Raw genomic sequence first — 25,733 nt, forward strand, 5'->3', positions numbered from 1 at the left:
TTTATTCAGAGTCTCCTCCCACCGACACGAGGCACCGGCAGAGGGCGCTGCTCCGCCACTGCAAGGAAACATCTGGAGCGGGTCACGTGACTCTGACGATATATAGACGCTTAATTAACCCCTTAACTCCCACCTGAACCGAGCACGTTTTCTCCAGTTTGGCTTTACCCCAGTCCAAAAGCTTCTGGAAAAAAGCTGTGAAAATAGCAACAAAACTGAGACGAAAACAATGATGGAAATGTGACAAAAAAAAGTGAGAAAACTTTGACAAAAAAGTGACGAAAAATGGATGGAAAAATTAGCAAAAATGTCACAAGAAATTGAAAAAAAAATGGACGAAAAAATGACAAAAAAATGTGATAAAAAAAATACAAAAATGTGGTAAAAAGTTGACAAAACAAATTACAGAAATTAACAAAAAATGACTAAAATGTGACAAAAAATGGTTCTGGGAACCACTGATATCATATAGTAAAGGCTAGATGTCTCATACGCGCTGCTGGCCAGTGGAGGTGGACGTCCGCACACGGCGGCCATCTTGCCACAGGGAGCTCACTCACTCGTAACATTAGGTGTGTTTAAGATGAAGTGGCCTCGCCTCGATTCCAGACGAGACCAGGCGGTGGCGTCCGAGGGCGGAGAAAGGCGCCTCTAATCAAGTCAGACACATCTCAGCCCGAGAACAGAGAGGAGCCTCAGATCACGCAGCGTCTCGCGTTTGTTAGAAAGAGTTTGGGAATAAAACTATTTTAAAAGTTTGTGACACATTTCTGCTTCTCCCACACACCAGACAGACTCATCACTACAGCTACAATAACAGACTCTCCTCTTACAGTTCAGGATTAGAATAATAAACTTATGCTTATTTAAAATGTAGGCCATATGTTGAACAGACGGGCACTTTCTGTCATAAATGAAGACTCTGAAGCATTTCTGCAGATGTAAGTAGATCTTTGTGATGAGAAAAGATGAGGCAGGAGCTGCGGAGCGTCAGGGCAACACGTCTCTGATCTAAACACAACTCACATCCATCATCTGTCAGTCCTCTGTCAGCGTACGTGTTTACAGCACTTCATTTCCCACAATCCCTTTGGCCTTTGTAGTTCAGGCAGCCGAGCGAGGCGGAGAAAAGCAACTTCGCTCGCCGACCCAAGGCGCTCCAGCCGCCTCGGTCTCACGAGAACACGGGCACCGTCGCACAGGTGGCGTCAGAGCGATTCTGACCGGCCTGCACCGCTCGCCTGCAGCGCCTCACTCATCTTAAACACACCTAATGTGTTTTATGGTGCCTGTACTTTTTAAATAACCATAACTTGCTCAATTTTCTACCGATTTATAAACGGTTTGGTTTCTTACAAACGTTTTTTATTCATACATACAATGTCATAACTACATCTAAGAAACCAAACCGTTTGTAAATCTGTCAAGATTTCAGCGAGATAAGAGGATTTATGTTCGTACCTTACTTCAGACACCACAGAGCTCGCCAGGAAGCTTCCCTGTGGCAAGATGGCCGCCGGTAATGCCGGAAGTGACTCCGCCTTAAAGAGGGGGTATTATTCTTTTTTCAGTCTCATAGCACCAGTCTATATCACACTACAAAGATGAGCAAACCTTCTGTTGGTCTGTAAATGCAGTAAATTAGAAAATGTCTCTCTCAAAATGGCTGTAGTGAATGTCTTGAAATAGGCCTCTGTCTCTTTAAGAACCTCTGAGCCTTTAGACACGCCCCCTCCACACGCTGTCTGTGGCATCAGTGGGGAGGGGGTTCTGCTGAGGAGCAGTGGTTGGTTACTCGGCTGGTGACGAAAGCTCGGAGGCGTCTCCAGGAGGTGGGGGCGTTCCTAGGAGGACTCAGGCAAACCTATCCCTAAAATGGCCGCCATCAGAGTTTTTACAGATTACTCAGAAATACGTGAATGTGCCAAGGCAACACTTCAGCCATGTTTTTAATGAGGGAGTGACAGAATAACATGATGGAAAGCTTGAAAAAGTCCATTTTGCAGAATACCCCCCCTTTAAGACATCTAGCCAGTCGTCTAACCTGCTGGAGACAAACACATGCATCAGTCTCTCTAAATCTTGTTTTGACACTATTCCTCTGATCTTAATGTTTCTCAGATGGTAAAAAGCTGCTGATGTTCTTGCTTTGATGTGGGAGTTTAAGTTCAGGTCTGAGTCCATGATCACTCCCAGATTTCTAACCTGATTTTTTGGTTTCAGAGAGAGAGACTCAAGGTGACTGATGACACTTTGTCTTTGTTTCTGTGGGACAAAAACAATGACCTCAGTTTAGTTGAAGGAAGTTGTTTTGCCTCCACAAACTGACCTGTTCGATGAAGTGACAGAATAAAAAACAAGAGAAGAAAGTAAAAGAGTAAAATCAGCTGAAACACCATTGTTTATATACTTTATTGTCCATTTCATGGCACTTTAACAGTCTTTACTACAGTTTCAATGATTCCCAAACACCTTCTGTTTAAACCATGCAAAACCAGTCACTCACAAACTGCCGCGCCTCGTCCGGACAGCAGAGGGCGGCATTCCCACCTTTTACTCCCATAATAATAAGCTTCTTCCAAACTTCACCCACAAGTAATGACACTCACTCCGTCGGAAAACATCGATATCTAGAATATCCCCAAACAATAAGGCGAGACGCTGCGGGCGAACAGGGGAAAATGGGGAAAAAGGGAAAATATTAAGTGAAGGATGTTTTGCTTTGGAATACTGACCTTAGAAAGAAATGTATTGCAAGCTTAAGGTGAAGGTTCTTGAGTCCTCGTCTGTACTCTGTAGGTGTCTAAGCTCGGATAAAGACCACAGGGAGGAGTTTGGCTATAAGTAAACTCCTCCATGATTTTGACAGTGAAGCAGAAGAAACGTCCAGCAGCAGAAGCCGATTCAAGGCACAGAATAAGGTTTAACCCCTTAACTCCCGCCTGAACCGAGAGGATCTTTTTCCTTACGTCAACAGATTTTTTTTCCATCATTTTTTTTGTTGGGTTTTCAACTCATTTTTATAACTTTTTTTTGTCATTTTTTTTGTAATTTGTTGTAATTTTTTGGGTCATTTTTGGTCATTTTTTCTTCATTTTTTTTAATCAATTTTTTGTCATTTTTTTGTCAATTTTTTATCAAATTTTTGTCATATTTTTGTAATTTTTTTGTCACGTTTTTGTAGGGCTGGGTACCGTAAATCGGTACCGAAAAGCCGAAAAGCTCCGGTAGGGGCCGGTATCGAAAAAACTTTTTTTTTCGGTGCTAATATTCGGTACATTTTCTCTCCAAACGTCAATAAATGATCCACAATGAGTCTAAAAAAGCCTGAACTCATGAGCAGCTTCAGCACAAATACAGAAGCAAAGCTGTAACTTACTCACACTTCAGTCATTATCAGAGATGGCAGAGCCGCGGTCTGAGCCAGGACTAAACCAGGACTAAACCAGGACTAAACCAGGACTAAACCAGGACTAAACCAGGACTAAACCAGGACTAAACCAGGACTAAACCAGGACTAAACCTGGACTAAACCAGGACTAAACCAGGACTGAATAAGAAACTAGACTCTTAGACAAACAGAAAAGCAGTGACAACGAGAAACACATGGGCTTTACCTTTAGCCGCAGAGCCTGAAGTTACTGCTGCTGTTTAAACTCCAGCTGCAGCGGAGCGTTTGGGATCAAAGATTGTCTCTGGAAAAGGTGAGCGCTCACTCTGCATTAGCCATGTTTGGAACAGTTATGGTGCATTGTCAGTGACAGAGTGAGCGCTCTCACTATGTAACAGATCTGTGACGTGTGAGGAGCTTTCACTGTGGAACAGCTCAGTGAGTTTAGAAAAGTTTATCTTCAGTAAACGGTCCTGATGTGGATCTGGTCTGTTCCTGCAGCTCAGGAGGTAATAATGTCCTTTCTCTCTTTTTATCACGGCTTTAGTGGGAATTCTGCTCAAAACAGGAAGTTCCAGGTGACGCTGCTGCTCCTGTTTTCTGATGTGCCGTGTTTGGATGATACTTTTCCTGCACATTATTTTAACTCAATTAAAATAACACAGGTATCGAAAAAAGTACCGTTAAGGCACCGGTACCGAAAAGCAGGTATCGTTAAAGTAGTGGTATCGAAAAAACAGTACCCAGCCCTACATTTTTGTCATTTTTTCGTCAATTTTTTGTCAATTTCTTGTGATATTTTTGCCACTTTTTCGTCAAATTTTGTCTAAGTTTTCTCACTTTTTTGGCACATTTCCATCATTGTTTTCGTCTCAGTTCTGTCGCCATTTTCTCACCTTTTTTTCCAGAAGCTTTTGGATTGGGGTAAAGCCAAACTGGAGAAAATGTGCTCGGTTCAGGTGGGAGTTAAGGGGTTAAAGAACGATTTAGAGGAAAAAGCCTGACATAAAAGGGGTAAAAATGTGGATGTTGCTGTTCCTGAGAGGAGAGGTTTGGCTCGTAACAAACAGTCGAGGGGAAACGGACAAGAACCGAGCTCGTTTCTTCGCTCTTTTTCGTTCATCAGTTGCATAATTATCATTTTATTTCAGTGAAGCAGAAATTTGAGTGAAGAAATATTGGGCAGAAAAGGGTTTTCTAAGTGCTCTGGTGCCTCTGTTGGTCCATTATCCCTCGACTGTCCACAACTTCAACACCGATTTGTGCGAGGATTAAAAAAAAAATTAAGTTTGTATTTTGTTCTTTGACAAAAAACATAAAGCTCATATTTGTGACCCTCGGATCCGTCTCGCTTTAGCACCATGATTCACGTCGGTAAAAACCTAAAGGAAAAGTCCGTCCCGGCTCTCGGGCACGTGGGAGACCCCAGTCCAGTCCAGGTTTTTGAAGAGTTCCAGTCCAGGTTTGAGTCCGGTCTTAAAGGCCTTTGTTGAAGTAAACGTATTTGACGCCGTCTCCGTACTTGGACACGATGGATTCCCTCAACTCCGGCTCCAGTTTGGACACGGCCAGAGAGCTGCAAGCAAAACAGAGGGTTACAATACAGGAAACACAGGAAACAACACAAGAAACACATAAAACAACACAGGAAACACAGAAAACACAGAAAACATCACAGGAAACACATAAAACAACACAAGAAACACATAAAACAACACAGGAAACAGAAAACATCACAGGAAACACATAAAACAACACAGGAAACACATAAAACACAGGAAACACAGAAAACATCACAGGAAAACACAGAAAACACAAAACATCACAGGAAACACAGGAAACAACACAGGAAACACAGAAAACAACACAGGAAACAACACAGGAAACAACACAGGAAACACAGGAAACAACACAGGAAACACAGAAAACAACACAGGAAACACAGAAAACAACACAGGAAACACAGGAAACAACACAGAAAACACAGGAAACAACACAGAAAAATCCATCACTGTATTTTCTGGACTATAAGTTGCACTTTTTTTTTGCATAGTTTGGCTAGAGGTGGGACTTCTATATCAAAATATAATTTCACATATTCGTTACAGCCGCTAGAGGGCGCTCTAGCGGCTGTAACGAATATGTGATATGTAACTAACTATCATAGCCACTTTAGCATAGGGACCTCTGATGCTAACTAACCGGTGATTAGGAGCTATGTGCCATCCCAGAAGCCACTGCGCCAAATCCCCCCACCCCCCTCGGCCCCACCCTCGAGTGATTCATGCGCAACCACTGTTGATTGACAGGAGCACATTTAATAATAAAAATAATAATAATTAAAAATAAGATTCTGCACAAGCCAAACTTTATAGAAGTGATAAATCCATGTTGTCGTCCCCACAGCTCAGTCACATGTCAGTGTTAAAGAGGAAACTCAGGAAACAGATTAAATGCTTTTGTTTTCATTTAGTAGAAACTTCAGCCACATGGATCATTTGCATAATGTAGCTTTAAGAAACAGCTGTTGAAATAAAATAAGACTAAAGGGAAATGTTTGGATCATTTGGATTTATTTTTCTCCTTAAATGTCTTTGTTTTGACACTATGTTGTTGTTGGACACTGTACACTAGGGGGCGACATGCACTTTTGTTTGGCCTGCACTCCACCTATAACTTTAAAGAAGAAGAAAAACAGCTGTTGGTGATGTCACTTCCCTTTCCCCTGTTTAAGGACGGACGGATTGTTCAAAATGCAGCTGAAGCTCTAGTTCTCTAACTGCACAGATCTAACAGTCGACCCCATGAAAGGTTAAGGAGTTAGTTGCTCGTGTTAGAGCTTAGAGGCTACAATCTGATGGTTTCAGACACGCACATTTATATGGAAAATAGGCCATTTTTTCAAAAAAGTAGTTTTACGCAGAAGTGGATCAACACATTTATGTGAAAAATGTTTATATTCCATATTGATTTTACAACAGTGGAAAACAGTATCAGACTTTTGTTGTTATGGCGGCCATTTTGAATACCGAAGTAGCATTATGCAGTACTACAACATGTAACAAGATCTCTACTCTGGATATAAATGAAAGAAAACTGATTGACAGCGGCATTTTTATGTACTCGTGATCATTGCTCAAGAAGATAAGAGTAAAAACGCGGCCCCAAAGACGTTTATGTGAAGAAACCCGTGAGTCTGTTTTGTTTCCCCAAGAGAAAGTCCTGAACCTAATTCCAAACATAGCCTTGCAAACAACATGTGACAGAGGTCAGAGGTCAGAGCTGTTACTGTAGTATTTCCTCAGTGTTCATAAATGTGAGTCACACATGTGTTTATCGTGTTGAAGCCATTGACGGTTGACAGTTGCTAACCGGTAGCATGCTAACACATCTTGACAACACTGACTCAGACTGAGACTCCGTTGACATGACAAACTGAAGACTAAATTAACACATCAAAGAGGAATCAGAAAACCTTTATCTGTGATTTTTACAGAGTGAAGCAGATCTTTAGTAAATCCTGCTCAACATGGCCGCCGGGACCATGCGTGATGTCATTGCAAACGCATGTATAAGGACATTTGGGTGTTTTCTAATGAAGGGCCTTACAACTCAGAACTGGTATTTCAAGCATCACAGCTTTAAACAATGTGATTATGTAGAAAAAAAGCCACTTTCAGTTTTCAGCTAAACTTTCACTTGAAAACTAATAACCAAATCTTCCCAATTGAGTGTTTACAAATTGCACTGATTCATCATTTCACTATAGATTTATCTCGGAAATTGTCACTATGAGGGATTTTTATCCACACTCACTCACAGCGTCTCGCCTTGGAAACTGTAAGCTAGTTTAGGTCAGATAGAAGACGTTCGTGAGTTACTTTACCATTTTTGGGGGAAGAGTGAACAAGCGGCCGGGACCATGAAGATCAAACTGTCGGGAAAACGATGAGGTTACGAGATCAGTTCAACTTCAAATCTGCCTCGTTTCAGTCGCACGATACTCACAACACGCCCACCATCATGACCTGGATCGGGCCGTGAAGAAACGTGATCCTCTGTCGGGTAAAAACACAACGTTTAGGACCAAAACATCTTTAGTGTTTCAGTTCAGAGCAACAAGAAGAAGAAGAAGAAGAAGAAGAAGAAGAAGGAGAAGAAGAAGAGCAAGAAGAAGAGCCAGAAGGAGAGAGAAGAAGAGCCAGAAGAAGAGAGAGAGAAGAAGAGCCAGAAGAACAAGAAGAAGAGCAAGAAGAAGATCCAGAAGAAGAGCCAGAAGAAGAGCCAGAGCCAGAAGAAGAGCAAGAGCCAGATACAGAAGAAGTAGAACAAGAAGAAGAGCAAGAAGAAGAAGAGCCAGAAGAAGAGCCAGAGCCAGAAGAATAAGAGCCAGAAGAAGAGAGAGAAGAAGAGCCAGAAGAAGAGTCAGAGCCAGAAGAAGGAGAGCCAGAAGAAGAGTCAGAGCCAGAAGGAGAGCCAGAAGAAGAGTCAGAGCCAGAAGGAGAGCCAGAAGAAGAGTCAGAGCCAGAAGAAGGAGAGCCAGAAGAAGAGTCAGAGCCAGAAGAAGGAGAGCCAGAAGAAGAGTCAGAGCCAGAAGAAGGAGAGCCAGAAGAAGGAGAGCCAGAAGAAGGAGAGCCAGAAGAAGGAGAGCCAGAAGAAGGAGAGCCAGAAGAAGGAGAGCCAGAAGAAGGAGAGCCAGAAGAAGAGTCAGAGCCAGAAGAAGGAGAGCCAGAAGGAGAGCCAGAAGAAGAGTCAGAGCCAGAAGAAGGAGAGCCAGAAGGAGAGCCAGAAGAAGGAGAGCCAGAAGAAGGAGAGCCAGAAGGAGAGCCAGAGCCAGAGCCAGAAGAAGGAGAGCCAGAAGAAGGAGAGCCAGAAGAAGGAGAGCCAGAAGAAGGAGAGCCAGAAGAAGGAGAGCCAGAAGAAGGAGAGCCAGAAGAAGGAGAGCCAGAAGAAGGAGAGCCAGAAGGAGAGCCAGAGCCAGAGCCAGAAGAAGAGCCAGAAGATCCAGAAGAAGAGCCAGAAGAAGAGCCAGAAGAAGAGCCAGAAGAAGAGCCAGAGGAGCCAGAGTCAGAAGAAAAAGAGCCAGAAGAAGAGTCAGAGCCAGAGCAAGAAGAAGAGCCAGAAGAAGTAGAACAAGAAAAAGAGCAAGAAGTAGAAGAAGTACAACAAGAAGTAGAAGACGTATAAGAAGAAGTAGAAGTTGAAGTAGAAGTTGAAGTATCAGAACAAAAAGCAGAAGTAGAAACAGAAGAGGAAGCAGCAGCAGAAGAAGAAGTAGTAGTGGAAGAAGTAGAAGAAGACGTCTGACCTGCATGAACTTGAGCTTCTCCATCCTCTGCATGATGATGGGCATAATGACTAAAAGGAGGAGAAATGAAGGTGAGATCGAAGCGTTTGGTGAAAGCTGTGAGCGAGTCGTGACTGTTTTTCTTACTCATCCCTGGAGCCGCCATCGTGATCCGGGAAGCCACCACCTGCGTGATGCCCTTCACCGCGGCTTTCTGCAAAACAAAACCGGTTTCTCCTCATTCAGTATAAAACCTAACTTAGTGCAGCGTACAAAAGGATAAAGTCAAGCAGAATGAGCTTAAGAATCAATATCGGAATCAAAAGTATCGCATCGTCCTGCACAATATCACGATATAATGCAAAATCGATACACAGCCCGATTTGTACAAAAAGTGCCTTACAACCAAAAAAACCTCACCGGACACTACTGGTGATTATATAAAGACTAGCTAGTTAAAGTACAAAGTGAAGTACAAATATTGAAAGAAATGTTCTGTGATACAGCGCCCTCTAGTGTCCTCAGGGTGTGGTGTTGTTGAAAAAACCCACCTTGGACTGGCCCAGCTGGTTCCCATTTTCATCTGTGACCGTGATGCCGTTCAGGATCTCCCTGAAAACGAAGAGGAAACATTTTACATCAACTGTCCAACAATCACAGTATAAAAGCTCACGCAGAGGTTTGACCACATTTAATCTTTATTCTCGATAAATATCCTGATCATGAAGCTCTGAACCTTCATATATAAATCAGGCTTTTGTGAAACATCATGACCGTCTCTTACTGTTGCCTCATCATGGGAATGTTGACACAGTTAGCAGATGCTACGGCGGCGAAGGGAACCCAGCGCGCCACGAGGGGAGGAGCTTTCTGTGGAGGAAAAAATATATAAAACACACATGGTTTAACACATTGAGTGCCACATTGAGTTTTTAAGGGGAGACACTGCAGGCAAAACTCTTTTTTTTTTTTCAGTTTTCAGGTTTTGGGCCAAATTGGTCTCTGAACATACAAGCTTTCACCCGGAAACAGAAAATATGCCTAATCTTCACAATAACATGTTTAAATATTGCGCTGATTCAATGTTCCCCCATAGACTTATATGGGAGAACACAATTTCAAGGGACTTTTTCTCAAAACACATTTTTCTGTCATTGTGGCGACACTATGTCCACATCAGTCGGACCTAAAGACTTCACATTTTCCAGCCTTGGACTGAACAATATTTGGAAGATTTTTTCCGAGGGATTTTTAATCATCTAATCCCTTAAGCCCCATTTATTGAGTTTTGAATGTCAAAGAATAAGCCGAAAATTAAATTTTTACAAAATTTTCCACTAAAAAACAGCTTATTTTAAAACTAAACAAGAAATCCAAAATCCGCTCTGAAAAAGTCTTGGTAACTCAGTCATCAATAAAATGAAACCATACATTTGAATGTAGCTCTATCCATTATTCAGATTTTGCCGCCGACAGATGGGAAATTTGGGGCATGTATAGGCATAAAACACCTTGTTCTTATATGAAAAGATAAAATGACAGAAAACTTGCAATGTATTTTTTTTCCTCACATTTATACCAGTGATCGACAGCAAAAGTTTCAAATTGATATCTGTAAATATACATTTTTTCCCTATTCACCTGCAGCGTCTCGCCTTAATTGCGAAACTAGACACTCTAACACACCTTATGTGTGATTTTTGTAGCTCTGTGATGAACAGAAGTGAAATAAATGACCAACAAAAACTTGTGAAGAGTCACGATCTGGACATTTTATATTTAGTATTGTGTTTCTTTTCTTTATTTAGTCCGAGGGGGCGTGGTGTTGCGTAGCGAACAGCTGTAGACATTTCTCTTAGTTTTTAAATGGTTAAAATCGGTCCAAGGACGACTGAGAAACATCCTGTTAAAGTCTTCAATCCAGAACCAGGCTGTTTAAATGCACACGCCATAAAAAGCAGATATGAACTAAAAGGTACTGAGATTTTTACAAAACCCAGGTTTCAATCAGCAGCAAAGGAAAGATGTTTCTCAATCAAAGGAGTCGCTCTGTGGAACAGTCTTGATTGTAAAGTTAAAACTTCTAAGTCCATTGATGTGTTTAAGAAGTATGTAAAAGTATCAATGTTACAAAAATATGACACTGCGGAGTAGCAGATCAACTTTATTTATGTATTTTGTATTTTGTGTTTTGATGTCTTGGACAAGAAAAAAAAGAAAAGAAAAAAGACGGCTGCATGAGACATGAGACAACTGGAACTGTAAATTATTTTGTGCTGATTAGGGGCAGACATAAGTTTTTACTTATTTCTGCTCCTTTTCATTCATGCTAAATGCTGCTGTTGCATTTTTAAATGAATGAAATAATTAAAAAATAAAAAATAAATAAAAAATAAATAAATAAAAAGACATTGAGAACATGCGTGTTTCAAAACGTATCAAGAATGCTGAAATGGAGATATTTAGGCGTTTGCCTCTTCACATGACATCATATACAATGTGAAAAAGAGCGCTGTGCTGATATGTCGGTCTAAAGGAGATAAGGACCTCTCTTTCCCACATTTCTACTTGTCTGGGCAAAGTCTGACTGTGTGAAACGGGACAAAATACTTTATTTTATATCACTTTATTACACACCGCCTTTGTGACGATGATGATATCAATCGGCAGCGTCGTATAATTTATGCCCAAGCAAACATTCTTGTCAGGAAATTTCACAGTGTGCTCTGACAGTGTGCAAATTGATCTGTGTAGAAGTTTCTGCACACCTCTGTACACTAGGGCTGCTCGATTATTGAAAAAATAATAATCACGATTATTTTTGTCATAATTGAAATCACAATTATTCAAACGATTATTTGTTGCCTTTAAAAAAATCCATCAAAAAAGTGACAAAAATCCAGCAAAAAGTGGCAAAAATTCAGCAAAAAAATGACAAAAATCCAGCAAAAAAGTGACAAAAATCCATAAAAAAAGACAAAAATCCAGCAGAAAAAAGACAAAAATCCATCAAAAAAGTGACAAAAATCCAGCAAAAAAGTGACAAAAATCCAGCAAAAAAAAGACAAAAATCCAGCAAAAAAAAGACAAAAATCCATCAAAAAAAGACAAAAATCCATCAAAAAAAGACAAAAATCCATCAAAAAAGTGACAAAAATCCATCAAAAAAATTACAAAAAAACAGCAGAAAAAAGACAAAAATCCAGCAAAAAAAGTGACAAAAATCCAGCAAAAAAATTACAAAAATCCAGCAGAAAAAAGACAAAAATCCAGCAGAAAAAAGACAAAAATCCAGCAGAAAAGTGACCAAAATCCCAAAATTTAAAACTAGGAAAAAAAATGTTAAAAAAAAAATTGGAAAAAAAAAAAATGTGAAGAAAAAAAAAAAAAAAAATAGAAAAAAAAAATTATAATTTATTTTTTTGCGATTATGCTAATTTTATAATCGTTTACTGTTGTAATCGAAATCGTAATCGAATTTCGATTAATTGCACAGCCCTACTGTACACAGCTCCTCTGTGGTGTAAATATAAAAAAGCCACGTTACAGAAGCTCAAAGTCGCACATAATGATGCTTTTAGGATGCTACTAAAAAAGCCGAGGTCCAGTAGTGCCAGTCTGCTGTTCTGCCAGGCTCGTGTCAACAGCTTTCAGGCACTAAAACTTTGTATTTTAAATTTATTTGTCGCCTCAACGACTCTGTGACCTCTTTGGCGGTGGCTCTGGTGAACCCCAGGTCTTGTGCTGCGCGGTACCAGTGTCCTTTATGGAAACACTGGTATAGCTGTCTTTTATAATCTTGTATGTATTGTATAGGGGGTGGGAGTTAATAAGCTTGTCTTTTTCCCACTCCTTTTCGAGCTACATTGTTGTTGTTTTTTTTGTTGTAATTATTATTATTGTTTTTCTCGCTTTTGTGTCTGTTTTGTGTAGCTTGAAATAAAATTATTTTTTTGTCACATTTATGTTATTTTTTTGTCACATTTTAGTCATTTTTTTGTCAATTTTTTATCAAATTTTTGTTTGTTTTTTGTCACATTTTTGTCATTTTTTGGTCAAATTTTTATCACATTTTTGTCACATTTTTGTCATTTTTTATCACATTTTTTGTCAATTTCTTGTGACATTTTGGTGGCATTTTAACCCCTTAACTCCCACCTGAACCGAGCACAATTTCTCCAGTTTGGCTTTACCCCAGTCCAAAAGCTTCAGGAAAATAGCGACAGAACTGAGACGAAAACAATGATGAAGATGTGACAAAAAAGTGAGAAAACTGTGACAAAAAAGTGACGAAAAATTGACGAAAAAATTACAAAAAAAGTTACAAAAATGACTTGAATACCAAAAAAAAAAAAGATCTTTCAAATGAGGCGTTACACTGGCCTACAGGATTAGGGTAAAGCTGAACTGGAGAAAATATAAATAAAATATTCAATCAATCAATCAATGTGAGTCTTGTCTATATATATGTCTTTTTATACTATGGACCTAGAGTCTGAATAAAGAAAGATGATGATGATGATGATGACATAACGTTAGTGTCTGTCCAGAGAGGAGAGAGTTTCATAAAACACTAATTATCTCCGAATCTAAAAAAAAATGTGATTTTGGTCGAAACTAGCCTCTGTTTAGCTTAGATTTCTCAGGAACCGAGGCACGTAGAATTAAACTTTTCACACCTATGGAGAGCTTAGAGTCTCACCTTTCAAATAAGCCACAGCCTGTGTCCATAGCTATAACATAGAATACGCTGTGGTGCTACAAATATCATGAAAAATGGTCTGATTGTTGGCACTCGATTGTTAAAACTAGAGGCAGAACAGCCCGATTCACTGTGATCCGCCATTTTAACGTCCAAAGACAATATTTTTAAGGCCACAAATACAATACAACTTTTGATGCACTTTGTCCCGTGGAAACCGTGAACCCTCGTGCTTCTGTGGCGCCCCTGTGGTACCTTCGTGTAGAGGTTGAGTCCGACGGCGGTGGCCAAGGCGGTGCTGGTGGCCGTGGCGTAGGCGATTCCGATCTGTCTGCAAACACACAGCGGTGAAGACTCCACATCGTAAACGCAAAACGGAGGCGGGCTCTTACTTCGGGGTGATGGGCGACGCCGCGTTCCGGTTCGTGTAATTCACCAACGCGTTAAACGACTGGTTCACCCACTGCCAGAACACCACGGCCGGCACCGTCCTGCAGGAGACACAACGTGTATAATGGAAACCCCTCAGGCACAGCTGGGCCAATAAAAACACAGATGACCGTTAATATGTTTTAAATGTATATATTCATTGTTTTTAGTTCAAGTGCATCAACAAACCCAAAAATAACAATAAGAACAAAAGTCTAAGACCGTTTGGAAACACCACGAGGCCTGGGGGAATGTGGTGAGTGGTTGTGGTCGGACGGGCTGATGGCACAATCTGGCAGCCTCTCGGGCCGACACCACATACTTGTACTCATACTTGTATTGATTCATGAGGTCCCGATACTCAGAAATCCAAAATAAAGGGATACAGCATGTTTATATTGAGCCAAAACAATGAAAATGCTGAATCTACTGGATAAGTTACTATAAACACACGAGAAAATCCACACGGAGCCGAAGTAAAGGAGAAAAGAGACCATTTATCTGCAGTAATAAGTAACATCTCAATACTATTGTTAACTACAAATACATAAATGAATAAAGCGCATGAGCTGTTCTGTCTATGATGGACAGAGCAATAAAAAGTAAAAAAAATACTGAATGTAAAATTAAAAACACAAAATGGCATCTGTTCAATTCTGATTTAAAGGGGCTAGATGCAAGTTCGCCATTTTATACTCACTACTGCCACCTCAGGTCATACGTGTAGCTGCAGCTTCTATATTAAAGAGGGGGTATTATGCTTTTTTCAGTCCCACAGCACCAGTCTATATCACACTACAATGATGAGCAAACCTTCTGTTGGTCTGTAAATGCAGTAAATTAGAATAACTGCCTTGTATAAAATGTCTCTCTCAAAATGGCTGTAGTGAATGTCTTGAAATAGGCCTCTGTCTCTTTAAGAACCTCTGAGCCTTTAGACACGCCCCCTCCACACGCTGTCTGTGGCATCAGTGGGGAGGGGGTTCTGCTGAGGAGCAGTGGTTGGTTACTCGGCTGGTGACGAAAGCTCGGAGGCGTCTCCAGGAGGTGGGGGCGTTTCTAGGAGGACTCAGGCAAACCTGTCCCTAAAATGGCCGCCATCAGAGTTTTTACAGATTACTCAAAAATATGCGAATGTGCCAAGGCAACACTTCCTAAAAATGTTGCCTACTTTACTCAAGGAAATGTAAATGAATAAATTAACTAATCACAAACCAATCTGCTGTGAAAAACCAGTCTGTTGAAGAAAATGCCTTGTACTTGTATCGGTATTCGATAAGGACTTAAATCAAAGTACTCGTATCGGTTTTAGAAAAAGTGGTATCGGTGCATCCCGAGTTGCCTCGCTTCCGTCAGTCTACCCCAGGACAGCTGTGGCTACAATAGAAGCTACCAAGTATGGAGTGGATGAATAATGTGTCCAGAAAAGCTCTATATAAAACTAATGCATTATTATGTTATTATTATAATTAAGACAAATAGCCTTTATTGATCTCTTATCTGAAGTTTAACCTCTTAACTCCCGCCTGAACCGAGAGGATCTTTTTCCTCACGTCATCAGATTTTTTTTCCATCATTTTTTTGTTGGGTATTCAACTCATTTTTGTAACTTTTTTGTCATTTTTTTGGGTCAATTTTTGTTCATTTTTTTGTTCATTTTTTCGTCATTTTTTTATCAAATTTTTGTCACTTTTTTGTCATTTTTTTGTCAATTTTTTTTTATTTTTTTGTCAAATTTTTATCACATTTTTGTTATTTTTTTTGTCATTTTTTCGACATTTTTTTGTCAATTTCTTGTGACATTTTTGCCACTTTTTCATAAATTTTTCGTCACTTTTTTGTCAATGTTTTTTCACTTCTTTGTCACATTTCCATCATTGTTTTCGTCTCAGTTTTGTTGCTATTTTCACAGCTTTTTTCCAGAAGCTTTTGGACTGGGGTAAAGCCAAACTGGAAAAAAGATGTGCTCGGTTCAGGTGGGAGTTAAGGGGTTAAATTATTAAAATTATAAAATTATAAAATTATAAAATTATTAAAATTAAAACAAAAAATAAAAATCTAAAAAATATGCATTTATTTTTAATTACCTGCTCGATCTTTAATTCAAATAGATTTTTTTATTCCTCCAACCTACACTTTAGTGGAAAAATGAACAATAAGCCTCTGTCTCCTCATCTCTAGTTAAGGTTAAGCTGCTTTATTTGTCCCATCCTCCTGATATGGAGCCAGGCTGATGGAGGGTGCCCCTATTGTACATGTTGTAGCGGTCGGAGTAGGCGCGCCTCACCGGTAGAACTGCAGCATGAAGCCGGTGATGGCCATTCCTCCCGGGACTTGGAACGACATGCGTCCGATCAGGTTCATCCTGTCGCCGGTGTCCGGGTGAAACGCCGAGTCGTAAAGCTTTTTGGCGTAAAACAGCTGCTCCTCCGTCGTCCCGGGAGGAACCGAGCCGGCCCTGAGGGAAACGGGAGCACAAAGACTTTTTAAGACCTTTTTAAGACCACAAAATCTGTTTTTGAACGCGCTATATATAAACAGACTGTAAAGAAAATCACGTCACAAAAATCCAAGTCAAGCTGTTGTTTCTGATTTCACAGAGAGGGATGTACAAATGTAAGAACTTCATTTTTCACATTAGGCATTTAAACCCCTTAAGTCCCACCTGAACCGAGCACATTTTCTCCAGTTTGGCTTTACCCCAGTCCAAAAGCTTCTGGAAAAAAGGTGAGAAAATAGCGACAAAACTGAGACGAAAACAATGATGAAAATGTGACAAAAAAGTGAGAAAACATTGACAAAAAAGTGGCAAAAATGGACGAAAAAATGACAAAAATGTGACAAAAATGTGACAAAAGGTGAAAAAAAAAATTAAGATAAAAAATTACAAAAAAATTACAAAAATGACTTGAATACCCAAAAAAAAAAATGATGGAAAAAAATCTGATGACGTGAGGAAAAAGATCCATTTAGATGAGTTTTGTAGGTCTTTCAAATGAGGTGTTACACTGGCCTACAGGATTTGGGTAAAGCTGAACTGGAGAAAATGCTCTCAGTTCAGGCGGGAGTTAAGAGGTTAACAACCATACAAGTTTAAACAAACTTATCCCATAATAAGAATATTGAGATTGAATAATTACTCACAATTATCGACAGAATGAAAGAAAACAACAGATATTTAGTTTTTGTATTTATAATGCTTTGTAATACTTGAGCTGGTAAATATTCACTGTTTCTAAAAATAAAAGCAGCTTTTCCACTCGTTTGCATAAAACAACACAAAACACTGTCAACTTTACAACTCATTATTATTTTAATTATATTATTATTAGGCCAGAATCTAGTCTAGGTTTTCTGTTTTCTAAACTTGTTTGTCAGATGTTTTGATGTTTCTAAAGTAACAGGACTTTCTCTTTTTTCCTTCTGTCCCTGAGCAGAGGAGCGTTCGCTTTGTGTTTCCCAACATTTGGACAAACTTTATTGTGAATGATGCCGTTCATTACCTTGAGTTGGATATTTACAGTGAAGGATTATCTCCACGTTGTTTCATATTGGACGTATCTTTCCCCCGACAGCAGCTTTACGGATCCATCAACAACACCTTGGTCATGTTCTGGATCCTAAACTCTGACTTCAGTGGTTTTTTATCCTTCTGCCTCGCTCGACTATCGCTGAGTTTACGTTGTTTGTGGCGGCGGCCAGAGCGTCAGCGTCGCTTCGCCCTCTCGGACCATGAGCGGCACCGGCGGCTCCTCATCGCTGCTTCTGTGCATTTATTTGTCGACTTTTTAAAACTAAATTGTGAGCAAATAATCGGGTCGTTGAACGTTCATTTATAAGATCAGTTTACCGTGGATTTAAGACCAAATAGGCCGAATTTTAGACTTTTTAAGACCCCGCGGACACCCTGCAATGAACATCTCAAGCGAATACTCAGATCATAGTGACAAACTGAATGGTGGCTGACGGGGGGGGGGCGTGGCTGACGGGGGGGGGCGTGGCCTCACCGGCAGCTCTCCACCAGCGCTTTGGCCTCGTCCAGCCTGGCGTCCGGCAGCAGCGCCGTGCGACAGTCCGTGATGTTGAAGAAGTGCTTCAGGCGCCCCATGAACGTGGACTGGTCCCATCGCGGCGCGTCGATGTCGAACGAGCTCAGCGCCATCTTGGATTCCAATACTTTAAAGCATCAAAGGAGGGAGCGAGGAGGGAGAGCGCAGACCGGCCGGAATCTGGAGGAAAAGAGACACAGCAGGGTTTAAATAAACTGTTTACACCTCACACTGTAAACCCATCATTAAACAACGTGTGTGCTACAAATAGGGCCGATATTTAGGTGTTGTCGATATCGGCCAATATCTCCGGAAACGAAATTGATAACGACTTCCTGTTTTCTGCACTGGACTGGACTTTAAAGCAGAACTAAGTAAGTTCACAGTAAGAGCACAGAAAAGATGCAAGTTGGTAATTCTAATGCTCACTACTGCCATCTCAGGTCTTACGTGTAACTGCAGCTTCTATATTAGCTCTTAACTCCCACCTGAACGGAAAAACATTTTCTCCAGTTTGGCTTTACCCTCATCAAAAAGCTTCTTGGGGAAAAAAGCACCAAAACAGCCACAAAAAATGAGAAGAAAACAAGGATGTAAACACGACAAAAAAGTGACGAAAAATCAACAAAAAAGTGACAAAAAATGAGAAAAAATTCAACAAAAATGTGACAAAAATTTAACGAAAAAATTAGAAAAAATTCAACAAAAATGTGACAAAAATTCAACAACAAAATTATTAAAAATTCAACAAAAATGTGACAAAAACTCAACCAAAAAGTGACAAAAATGTGACAAAAATTCAACAAAAAGTGACAAAAATTCAAAAAAAAAATTAGAAAAAATTCAACAAAAATGTGACAAAAACTCAACCAACAAGTGACAAAAATTCAACAAAAATTCAACAAAATGTGACAAAAATTCAACAAAAATGAGAAAAAATTCAACAAAAATGTGACAAAAATTCAACAAAAATGTGACAAAAATTCAACAAAAATGTGACAAAAACTCAACCAACAAGTGACAAAAATTCAACAAAATGTGACAAAAATTCAACAAAAATGAGAAAAAATTCAACAAAAATGTGACAGAAACTCAACCAAAATGTGACAAAAATTCAACGAAAATTCAACAAAATGTGACAAAAATTCAACAAAAATGTGACAAAAACTCAACCAAAATGTGACAAAAATTCAACAAAAATGAGAAAAAATTCAACAAAAATGTGACAGAAACTCAACCAAAATGTGACAAAAATTCTACCAAAAATGTGACAAAAATTCAACAAAAAGGAGAAAAAATTCAACAAAAATGTGACAGAAACTCAACCAAAATGTGACAAAAATTCAACGAAAATGAGAAAAAATTCAACAAAAAAGTGACAAAAATTCAACAAAAAAGTGACAAAAATTCAACAAAAATTCAACAAAAAAAATGTATGGAAAAAAAAAAGGAGAAAAAAAATATCGTAATCGTTTAGTGTAATAATGGAAATTGTAATCAAATTTTGATTAACTGCACTGCCCCAATTTTAACACAATTCATGATAAAACTGCAACAGAAACATAAATCAGACTTTTACGCTCAGATGCTCAGTGCTCACAGTAAAGAGTCACAACTTGAGGACACATTTCTTCCCTCCTCTGGTTAAGTTTCGGCCTGACCCGAGCCGGCGTGTTCTCTCCTGCACCTGTTCCTCTTTCGGCCTCATTTTAAACCAGTATGACCCGGTTTAATCCTGTGTAACATTAACAAACTTTTATCTGTCTCCGTGGGGTCAGCTCGGTCCACGCAGCCTCCTCCAGCTAAACATTACCGGGCCTGAGTCCTGATCAGTTTATACAGCTCCTGAATAAATGAACCATTAAGAGTTCCCTTTGGGCCTGACTCAGACCCTCGTTCGGCTCAGAAACGGGTCCACGGGCGGTACTTATGGTTTCAGCTCTGTCGGCGTTTCGGTTTCTGCTGACGGGAGAGAACGGTGACCTAAAATCTCAGGTCAAACGTGTCTGAAGGCTTCATAAGCTCGTCGATATGTATTATAACATGTTTGAGCTCTTAACCAGTGGTTCCCAACGTTTTTTGTCTTTCGTACCCCTTTGGCCTTTCAGTGGTCAACCGTGTACCCCCTACCTCAAGGGTGCAACAGTTTATTTAGAAAGTAATTACTTAAAAGTGGTATTTGTAAGAAAAAGGACAATATTGCAGTCAAAATAAACCTACACTTCTCCCAAAGCAACACATTTTACTGAAAAATGTAGCTTTTCCTATAAAAATGATGTTACATTTTCCCTTTTTTCAATCTGAAATAGTTCCAAGTACCCCCTGCTAGGTCCTCGAGTACCCCCAGGGGTCCCCGTACCCCTGGTTGGGAAACACTGCTCTAAACTACAGGGTTAGCAGCTTAAACACAATAGCTCCCCATGGAGACACAGGTGCTTTCAGTTCTGTACCGTCTCTTTACCTAAAAGAAATTGTCCACGGGAATTTATGGGAATTGAGAGAATAAACACACCTGAGGGTTACTTATTTACAGACAGATATAAACTGAAACATAAACATTTGATTTGATAGTTATACACAGAAATATCTTTCACAGCAGAAGATGAAAAGTGCCAAAGCCCCAAGTTTGAAGAGGACAGTGTTTTAACCTTAACATTACATACATTTAAAACAATATGCCTGGCACACCCTCCCATACATATATAATTATATATTAGGACTAAATGAATAGATATCAGTTAAAAGCTAAGCTAAAAAGGTGGGTCTTCAAAACATTGTGGTTCTCTGCAGCCAGCGGGGGGGGCTGGACTGAACTGGATGAAGATTGTTTGTTCTAAAAGTAGGTCAAAGAGTAACAAAACCGCCTGGAAACATGAGCTCAGCGCTGTCCTGAAACATCACAAAAAACAACTCTCGTCCAGGTGGGATTTAGGATTTTGCTTTCCTCCAGTTTGACCTGCCACAAAAAACATGTACAATAGGCCAGGGTGGAGTGTGTGAGGGTGGAGGAGATCAGATGGAAATCAGCTCAAGATTTAAACCCGGCTCGGTGCGTTTACATGCATGTGTCCTCTGTGTGCTGCAACAGCCGCGTGAAACATGAGAGCATCTACAAGCTAACCTATAAAGCTAGTGGACAGCTACATTTACTGTGAGGCTAAATCCTATGGCTAAATTGACCGGGCAGGTGCACGTGGTTATGTGCGCGCTCGTTTGATGCGCGGTTGCGGTCAGTGAGGAGAGGGCTGACCTCTCCAGGTGGACCGTGTGGTCAGTGAGGAGAGGGCTGACCTCTCCAGGTGGACCGTGTGGTCAGTGAGGAGAGGGCTGACCTCTCCAGGTGGACCGTGTGGTCAGTGAGGAGAGGGCTGACCTCTCCAGGTGGACCGTGTGGTCAGTGAGGAGAGGGCTGACCTCTCCAGGTGGACCGTGTGGTCAGTGAGGAGAGGGCTGACCTCTCCAGGTGGACCGTGTGGTCAGTGAGGAGAGGGCTGACCTCTCCAGGTGGACCGTGTGGTCAGTGAGGACAGGGCTGACCTCTCCAGGTGGACTGTGTGGTCAGTGAGGAGAGGGCTGACCTCTCCAGGTGGACCGTGTGGTCAGTGAGGAGAGGGCTGGCCTCTCCAGGTGGACCGTGTGGTCAGTGAGGAGAGGGCTGACCTGAGGTGTGGTCATTGGGTGGTTCTGACGTGGTTTCTGCTGATCAGAGATGTGAAAGTTGGCAACTTTACTAAAATGAACTTGTCCAAAGAGACTTGTTGCAACTATTCAATATTGCCAAACCATTTGTCAGCTTTTAGTCGCTACTGTAGCCAGAAAAAGCTGATACTATTTTAGTTTGTATGGTTATAGGGTGGCATATTCTGCAGTGTAAGTTATATTTCTATAAATAGTCAATATAAGTTTAAAATCTTTATTTAAATCGAAAATGTAACAATATTTAATCCTTTTTTGATATAATTAAAAAAACACAGTATCTTCTGATGTACAGACCCTGATTTGGAATTCCACATTATGCAGAAATCCATTACTCTGTTCACTCTGTGGTGAAACTGAAGCCATTACTACAGTTCTAAAACAAAATGAAAGTTTAGTGTTGAATCAATATAGTTGTCCATCATATGCACTACAAAAAAGTGGATTATTTGAGTTCATTAATCATAGAATTTACGTGTTCTGTTAAAAAATGCCTGCGAACTGCGTGTTCCGCCGCAGCCCTGAGAACTGTCACCTTTTTCACTATATATGTGTTTGCATGTCTGTTAACAAGTGACAAAAACACGGCTAAAAAGTGACTTAAATATATTGAGGTGTAACTCTGGCCTTTAGGCTGTGAGCTCCAGTCGAGAAGATTTTACATTTGGGTAAATCCGAACTGGAGAAAATGTGCTCGGTTCAGGTGGGAGTTAAGGGGTTAAATGGATGTTATGACAACTTGGATCTGTCATTTTGCCTTTGTAATCGAGACAAAAAGGAAGTTTTAAATTCTTAACCTCTTACCTCCCACCTGAACGGATCCCCATTTTCTCCAGTTTGGCTTTACCCTAATCAAAAAGCTTCTTGGGGAAAAAAGCACCAAAACAGCCACAAAAAATGAGAAGAAAACAAGGATGTAACGCAACAAAAATGTGACAAAAATTCAACAAAAATGTGACAAAAATTCAACAAAAATGTGACAAAAATTCAACCAAAAAGTGACAAAAATTCAACAAAATGTGACAAAAAATCAACAAAAATGTGACAAAAATTCTACCAAAAAGTGACAAAAATTCAACAAAAAGTGACAAAAATTCAACAAAAAGTGACAAAAATTCAACCAAAATGTGACAAAAATTCAACCAAAAAGTGACAAAAATTCAACAAAAAGTGACAAAAATTCAACCAAAAAGTGACAAAAATTCAACAAAAAGTGACAAAAATTCAACCAAAAAGTGACAAAAATTCAACCAAAAAGTGACAAAAATTCAACAAAAAGTGACAAAAATTCAACCAAAAAGTGACAAAAATTCAACAAAAAAGTGACAAAAATTCAACAAAAAAGTGACAAAAATTCAACAAAAATGTGACAAAAATTCAACAAAAATGTGACAAAAATTCAACAAAAATGTGACAAAAATTAAACAAAAATGTGACAAAAATTAAACAAAAATGTGACAAAAATTCAACAAAAATGTGACAAAAACTCAGCAAAAATGTGACAAAAAAAACAAACATAAAAAAGGCGACACAACACAACAACAACGTGAGGAAAAAGATCAGTTTTGTGGGTCTTAGCTTTCAAATGAGGTGCTACACAGACCTATATAATGGCCAAAGAGGACAGAATGCAGTTGGTTCAGGCGGGTGGTAAGAGGTTAAAGTCTCCAAAACTGTCTTTCAACACAGAAAGGGGTCAAAATATAAACTTTCTTCAGCCATAATTCTACAAAGGCCTTTTATTTGTTTAATTCACACAACAATCCTCACTCAAGCGCGCATTAGTGTGAACATTCATGACCCAACAGTGGAAAAGAAATCACTTGTATGTTGCGATAACACAAAAACCCTACTACTAATACTAATAAGTGGAGAATGCGGAAAGGTGAGCTCTGAAACTGCCGCAAACCCCAGGAGACACTTGCAGGAGACTGATGCAACTTAGCGCTCGAGTTACTTCTTTACGAATAATAAACGTTTAAAACGAGGCCGAGCGCGCGGGTGTGGAGCCGAGCCGTGAGCGCGCGGAGTTTGTGATCCGTGCAGATGTGAAAGGAGACGGGCAGGACTTACCTTTAGCAGGTTTCCAGCGAAGAAAGCCACAAATGTGCTCCGTGCAGTGGAGTAGTAAAGACACGTGGCAGCCCGCGGGCCAATGGGAGAGCGGGGCAGTGGCCTACGTCACAGGGAGACCGGAAGTACAACCCCGGAAAATAAAAACATAATAATAACCCCCGATTTGATTAGTATCTGCTAATAGATCCATGGTATCTGCGAAAACACGACATTATGGAAGCCGTAAAACTGCACAGAGAAGGAAGAAGAAGAAAAAAAAACTGTGTGTATTTAATTTTTGTAAAAAAAAAATAAAAAAAACAGCGAAGGCAAACAAATTTACAAAAGTAGAAGACAACCCTTTGCTCTGCCTTTTTTATTTTTTTATTTTTTTATTGAAAAGTATATGAATATACAGAGTACAGAGTATGCCAGGGGGTAACAGAATTGTACAATACAATTATTCAGTTCAAATATTCAAATATATTGTATTTTGAGCGAATACTGATTTAAATTTTAGAGCCTTTTTGTTGTCAGAACCTTCCAAAATCTTGATATATGAGAGAGTATCACTAAAAAAATGTGGGTTTCTGCTTAGAAATCTGCGCAGTAATCTTCACTTTACTGCGCGGATGCCAAATTACTCCTGGTATTATTACGCCTTACAATATAGTTCCCCCTGTTATCCGCTTAGAAAATCCACATTGTTTAATTTTGTGTAATTATACTTTGTAGTGGAACACTTCACGTAACCATATTTAAATAGGGAAAACGTGGAAGAGCTTGGTAGCTTCTATCTTGACCTGTTTTGGAGCTATAGTGGAGAGAGGGAGAGGCTAAATGCTAACGCCGTCTGCGCTGTGTTTACGTGACTGAAGGCACGGGGGAAGATCAGACAGGTCCTAAAGAACTCGTCTAAGCTAAGGTAAGAACATATCTCAGTATGGAAAAACGGTGGCCTATTCCTTTAAAGTTTACAGATTCTCAGTGCAAACATGACTCTGTTTTAAGCAAATGGACACCGACACATCAGAGACTCGGATAATACACTGTTCTGACTGTTGTGACTGTTCTGACTTTTGGGACTGCCGTGTGTGTTTTACTCGCAGAGCTGGCGTCCCGCAGCAGCGTTGTCTCCGAGGACCAGCTCCTGTGTCTTCGTTCAAGCCTTGAATGCAGTGATTTCTAAGGTCCGGAAAACCCAAGAGGAAAGAAATGAAGACTTGGAATACAGTATTAATTGGTGTCAGGAGATAATTGCAAGTGTTAAAGTGACAGAAACTAAAATTAAACAGTTGAAAGAAGTCCCTTTGACCTTCTTACAAACCTACAGCACTTTAGCTCCTGTTTCAGGGTCAGGACTCCTCAGTGTCTCACACAAAGCTTTAATAAGCTGTAATATATTTGATGTGAGATAACAAAAAAATATATAGTGAGGTTTGTGATGTTACTAGTGGCCCAGCTGATATATGGTTTTCAGCTATCGGCCAATATCTCCAGAAACAAAAATGGTGCAGATGTTTTTTGCGCCTTTCTTCCAGCTTTAGGCGCTCAAAGTGCTTTACATCAAGGAACCAGTCACCCAGTCATACTTTCATTCATACACCAGTGTCAGACACGGAGCTGGAGGCAAGGTGGGTGAAGTGTCTTTCACAAGAACACAACACATACACCACACATTTTCAAATATTGGCAAAATAAATCGGCCCTAGAAACACCCATATTGGTCGACCTCTAAATATAACAAGAGCGTTGGGGCCAAAATCTGCTTTTTTTTTCTTTTCTTTTTTTTTTATAAAATAGGAGCAATAGTGTCTATAAAAAAGTCATTAGTCAAAGCTGCCAAGAAGGAAATCCATTAAGGTTCAGGAGCTTTAACCTCTTAACTCCCGCCTGAACCGAGAGGATCTTTCTCCTCACGTCATCAGATTATTTTTCCATCATTTTTTTGTTGGGTGTTTAACTTATTTTTGTAACTTTTTTGTCATTTTTTGTCACATTTTTGTAATTTTTTTGTCAAATTTTTATCACATTTTTGTCATTTTTTTGTCACATTTTTGTCATTTTTTGTCATTTTTTGGTCAAATTTTTATCACATTTTTGACATTTTTTGTCACATTTTTA

General features: G+C 39.8%; 1 protein-coding gene across 1 annotated transcript; it reads right to left on the reverse strand.

Annotated features, from left to right (window-relative positions):
- Positions 1–4,803: 4,803 nt before the first annotated feature.
- On the reverse strand, positions 4,804–23,699 carry sfxn2 (sideroflexin 2). The gene is made up of 12 exons (XM_079577254.1): positions 23,628–23,699; positions 17,817–18,038; positions 16,097–16,267; positions 13,773–13,871; positions 13,636–13,711; positions 9,463–9,548; positions 9,230–9,290; positions 8,826–8,892; positions 8,700–8,749; positions 7,400–7,449; positions 7,278–7,325; positions 4,804–4,967 (listed from the first exon to the last, which is right to left on the reverse strand). The coding sequence occupies exons 2-12, from the start codon at positions 17,969–17,971 to the stop codon at positions 4,868–4,870; spliced, it is 963 nt and encodes a 320-aa protein (XP_079433380.1). The 5' UTR covers positions 17,972–18,038; positions 23,628–23,699; the 3' UTR covers positions 4,804–4,867.
- Positions 23,700–25,733: the final 2,034 nt, after the last annotated feature.

The sequence above is a fragment of the Gobius niger genome (genome assembly GCF_951799975.1).
Source record: "Gobius niger genome assembly, chromosome: 19".
In the NCBI taxonomy this organism is placed as follows: domain Eukaryota; kingdom Metazoa; phylum Chordata; class Actinopteri; order Gobiiformes; family Gobiidae; genus Gobius; species Gobius niger.